This window comes from Triticum dicoccoides, chromosome 6B, assembly GCF_002162155.2.
Source record: "Triticum dicoccoides isolate Atlit2015 ecotype Zavitan chromosome 6B, WEW_v2.0, whole genome shotgun sequence".
In the NCBI taxonomy this organism is placed as follows: Eukaryota; Viridiplantae; Streptophyta; class Magnoliopsida; order Poales; family Poaceae; genus Triticum; species Triticum dicoccoides.
Window position 1 is genome coordinate 694,839,779 of NC_041391.1, and position 4,932 is coordinate 694,844,710.

At 44.3% G+C, this 4,932-nt stretch overlaps 1 protein-coding gene and 1 long non-coding RNA gene across 4 annotated transcripts; both read left to right on the forward strand.

Moving 5' to 3' along the window:
• Nucleotides 1-396: 396 nt before the first annotated feature.
• LOC119322527 lies at nucleotides 397-1,281 on the forward strand. Its single transcript, XR_005155696.1, has 3 exons — nucleotides 397-572; nucleotides 749-811; nucleotides 1,002-1,281. It is a non-coding gene; the product is annotated as an uncharacterized LOC119322527 (long non-coding RNA).
• A 529-nt stretch (nucleotides 1,282-1,810) lies between these two features.
• Nucleotides 1,811-4,932, forward strand: LOC119324411. Of its 3 annotated transcripts, XR_005156918.1 has the most exons (10): nucleotides 1,811-2,070; nucleotides 2,148-2,207; nucleotides 2,570-2,617; nucleotides 2,717-2,849; nucleotides 2,949-3,025; nucleotides 3,452-3,547; nucleotides 3,626-3,696; nucleotides 4,374-4,428; nucleotides 4,506-4,724; nucleotides 4,795-4,932. XR_005156918.1 is itself a non-coding variant. In XM_037598199.1 (9 exons), exons 1-9 carry the CDS (start codon nucleotides 1,828-1,830, stop codon nucleotides 4,644-4,646), a joined length of 924 nt encoding a protein of 307 aa, XP_037454096.1. In that variant the 5' UTR covers nucleotides 1,811-1,827; the 3' UTR covers nucleotides 4,647-4,906. The 3 variants fall into 3 exon arrangements, 2 of the variants coding, with proteins under 2 accessions (XP_037454096.1, XP_037454097.1); XM_037598199.1 differs by having other exon boundaries at nucleotides 4,506-4,906; XM_037598200.1 differs by having other exon boundaries at nucleotides 4,530-4,906.

Consider the following 4,932-nt stretch of genomic DNA (forward strand, 5'->3'; position numbering starts at 1 on the left):
GAGGATTATATTGATGAGTGCTTCTCAGTGGCAAGGTTCAAAGCGGCATATGAGGGAATTCTCATGACAATTAGGGGCAGGTCCCAATGGCCCAAGGTAAATCCTGGATTTGATATGATCCCTCCAAAGCTTACCAAGAGTGCTGGACGTCCAAGAACTAGGTGGATAAAGAATTACACCGAAGGTGGAACTGGCAAAAAACATACATGCAAAAGGTGTGGAGCATTAGGTCATCTTCGAAAGACATGCAAGGAGCCAGAGATTGAAAGTGACGTGGACCGAGATGCTACTCCTCCTCCACAGTAATTATTTCACGAGTCTAAATTTCTTTGACTTGCTGCCAAATGTCTTGCATATTAATTGCTAACAATGTTGCATTGAACTATAGGAAAAAAATCAAAGGTTGAAGCAAGCATTGCAGCTACTTCTCCTAAGACACCAACTAAGCAAGATACTCAACTTGGTACTCCTACAAGTCCAATGACAAGGCAAAGGGCAGCAGCTATTGCAATTGCTTCAACACCTCCTAGTGCATCTACAAGGAGCAAAACTGCTACTCCTAGCCCTCTTCGGTGAATTTAGTTCATTTGGTTGTGAAAACCGTGAACTTTTGCTTATGGTATGAGTTTTTCTTTACTGGAATGCAAATTTTCTGTTTTCTCTAAATTGCCACTTGTCTTGTCTGTTCATTAATTTTCTGTTTTCTCTAAATTGCCTTCATCCCGATCCTTAATCTCTTTTTTTCTAGAAACAACAATGCCATGTGAAGGAGGATATCAGCAAGCTTTTGGATGTTGATCGCCCAAATCAGGTTGCATACTTTGTTCTTTTATGTTATATGACTGTTGGTTCTTTGTTGGATGTTGAGCGCCCAGATCAGGTTGCTCACAACCTTTCTTTTTTGCTATCATGTGGCTAATACTAGAAAGAAGACATCCAACACTAGGACATCTACATTCAGGAAATGTTATAATACTAACTAATACCATTTCAACTTGCAGTTATATGGATTTTGGTTCGTTGACCAGGGAGAGCGGAGAGCTGCATTACTTTGATCAGTTGCAGTTCTAACTCTCTTTATTATAACTTGTAGGAGATTAATTAGATGCTATGTAACCGGAGCCAGTACTTCTATCCTATGGTATGATGACTGTTTGCAACCGTGCATGCATGCTTAGTAGCAGAATGGTGTACGCGCATGCATTCTTAGTAGCAGAATGGTGTATGTGACTAGGAGGTGCTCTTTTGCTAATTGCTATACTGTGTTGTGAGAACCATTTTGTGTCCATGTACATTCTGTGTTGAAGAGGTGCTCTTTTGCTAATTGCTATACTGTGTTGCGAGAACCATTTTGTGTCCATGTACATTCTGTATTGGAGAGGTAAGGGCATGCAAGTCTTTTTGGGATGATGTTAGTCTCAGTTAAACTAGTGCTCTATTTTGGCTAGAGAAAACTGAAATGAGTGCTATTTTGGCAAGTTGGCTTTTACTAGTGGTATGTTGGCATGTTTGGTTTTGACTAGTGGTAGTTTGGCTATTGTCTCCATTAAAATGCATCTATATACATCTCAATCAGAAAAAAAAAAGAATGGAGGGAGTATGTAGTTTTTCTGTCATTTTCTCTCTCGAATATTCATGTTCAGTATGCCACATATTCTCTCGTATATTTCTGACGTGGCCAACTCAGAAAAACGAAACCAGATTTGTGCCCAATTCTATTGGAAGAGAAGTGATAGAGTGGGCCCACAGCCTTGTCGGCAAAGACGTACGTAAAACAAAACGAAAAAAAGAAGCGAGAAAAAAAATAATACTCCTGTTTCAGAACCAATGGCCACCGCCGTGCTCCGCTGCCCGCTGCTCGCCTCGCCTCTCCCGGCCGCCGGCGGCGCCGCCGCCGCCTCGTGCTCCGGATCCTCTCGCCACTCGCGCGTCCACATACGGCGGCGAAGGTGCCCGGGTCCCCCGCTCGCCGTCTCCTCCGACTCCTCCAAGCCCCTCGCCTCCTCCTCGACCGGCGGCGGCGGCGACCCCGACGAGGAGCCCGTCCTGCCCCTCCTCCAGGAACTCGCGGTAAGCCACTCGCCGTACCGCCTGCATTGATTCCAAGATTTGGTGGATTGGTTTTGATTGCGTTGTTCTGTTGGTAGGATTGCTTGGCGCTCCCGCCCAAATTCCTGTCCCTGCTGCCCCGCGACCTCCGCCTCGATGTAAGCAGTCACTACCCCCTTCTCAGCTCCGATCCAAGCTCATCTGCACAGTTGCTACGGCTATTTGGTTATGAGCTAAGATAATAATCAGTTAATACCTGTACACTCACTGAGGATAATCCCAGTAAAAGCGTCAGAATGTGGCTGGCAAAGTGTTGCCTATCTTATGCTGAAGTTGAGGCTCGTCATTTGTTCTTTGACTACTTTTACTTAGTGGCTAAACAAATGTGGAACTTGGTTAGGCACTACATGCCAAGCCAAGTTATTGAACAAGACATACTGAAATTGCATCACTACGGGCAGTTTGAACTGTAAATACAACTTTAATCCATCTAACAATTTCTGCTTGATTTTTCTTGAAGCTCAATGACGCGGCATTCGATCTCTCCAACGGGCCTGTTCTCAACGAGGTACGTACCGCAGAATTCAGTGATTCGATCTGATAAACATTGGAGTTCTATTTTGGTGCAACCGTGTCCAACTATTGTTGTTTGTTTGCTGGGAGACAGTGTGGCCAAGAGGTCGGTGACCTGCTGCTGGACCTGGGAAAAGCATGGGAGATGGCTAACACAGAAGCATCAAACAACCTTGCCAAGCAGCTGCCGTCGATGGCGCCCTACTTGACCGCCAGCGCGAAATCAGGCACGGATCTCATCTGTATATTGTTAGGATTTGTGTTATACATGACATGGTTTCTTGACTGAAGGCTGCATTCCTTGCTGTTTTCCTTACATAGCGTAGCATTTGGCAAGCGGCTGGCATCAGCCGGAAAGAAGTTTCAGACTATGGGGCAGTATGGCAATGGAGAGTTCAAGAAGGTTAGTAACTCACTCATGGTCTATCCATTCCGTTCTTCTGAAATTGCTTCAGGTATATTTGTTAAGTGCTGGATTACGATTTGATTATGTCGCAAACATGTGTCCATGTCGTTACCATACAATTGGGGCCAGCAAGCGGGTTAGTGCCATGTCCAACTCCAACATTTCTGTAATATTGGTTGCAGCAGGATACAAACATCTGAAAGTGGGTGGGTGTACTAGTGACAGGAATCCGACCTGATGAGACAGAAGAAGTCTCAGATCCATTGCTTAAGCATGGCTTCATGCTGTCTCATTGCTAAATTACCTTGCATCCTGTTTTCTCAACAACAAAGAAACTTGTATCCTGTTTTTTTATTGTTTTAAAGGTTTATTTGAGCCACCCATGTATCTGCAAATGTAACATTTTTTATTGCATTTCTATAGATTTCTGAAACAATGATCAAGATCGGTAAGGCTCTGTCGAAACGCCCAGTGATTCAAGCTGAAGTACAGGCCATGAAAGAAAAAAGAAAGCTGAAGGTAAGTTTGCCTCTCTGCACTTTGATCACCTTCAGGTGGACCTGTACATGGTTTTATCTAATACCCTTATCTTGTCAGTTTGCAGGAGCTGAATTCGAATTGACAGCGCAAAATGCGTACATCGGTGCTGCAGTTGGACTAGTTTTCGGGTAAGTTCCAGACCCATACACCTGTACGGCTGTACTGTACATCATCTCTTTCAGTTAAGCAAACTTGTAAAGATAATTGGTTTTATTTTCTTGGTCAGCTGTTGTGCATGAATTATAGTGCTAAATTTCCATAAGCAACATGCCACATGTGACACTTTTGACTAACATCAATAAATAAGTAGATAGACTATAGTTACCAGTTTTCTTGTTTCAAAAAAAAAACACTATAGTTACCAGTTTCTCAAAATACTTTACTGGATACTTCTCATGTTTGGGCTGCATGCATCTCATACTACTACATTTTATATTTGATTCGATTCTATGTAAATGATTCCTTAACTTAATCAATAGTACTCCCTCCGTTCCAAAATAGATGATCTAACTTTGTACTAAAATTAGTAGAAAGTTGAGTCATTTATTTTGGAACGGAGGGAGTATTATGTTAACAACAGACAAGCTGTTGGTCAATAGAATCATTCTGTTGGTCAATAGTATTATATGATTCTAATGGTGTCCGGTTAATCAAGGATACATACATGCACATCATGCTTCACATATCAAACCGATCGACACCCAAGCGTGTTCATCACATAATCCGGCCGTGCACGCTCTTTCGCAGTGGCACGAATACTCAACCGAATGCTTGTTTGACATCCCGCGTCTACCATCCGATGCAGGTTCTTCTCCTGGCAGCTGGCCCAAGGCGTGCAAAGCAGTCCAGACGACAGCCAGGTAACCGAAGGCGACATACATAGGTTCCATCTCAACTATGTATGCTTCACCGTCCATCCTGCCACCTTCTCTGAAAGTTCTTCTTTTTCTTTCCGATGCAGCCGCTCAAGGTCCCGCTGCTGCTCCTCGGCTACACTTCGACGGCCCTGTCCGCGGCCGCGGCGGTGGGGCTCGTGGTGCTGGCCCTGCAGATGAACCCCGAGGACAAGTCGGACTAACTGAACCGCCCTCCCTTCGGTTTCTGAAACCGCGGACCTCGTGTGGCGCGTAACACCCCCTGGGAAGACTGTGATGGTGCCCTGAGTTGAATGAATCCTCTGCTGCCCCCTTGAAAATAAAAAGGATCGGAACGCGCGCTGATGTGTGGACCTGTGGAGCGTTTTGTATGTACAGATAATGAAGTGTTGTGTTGTTCGTCTGAAAACCAGTCTGTGTTCTTCAATCAAATGAAAAAGCTGAAACACCTTGGCCCTGTCTACTTGAAAGCACGACAAATTCCCATGT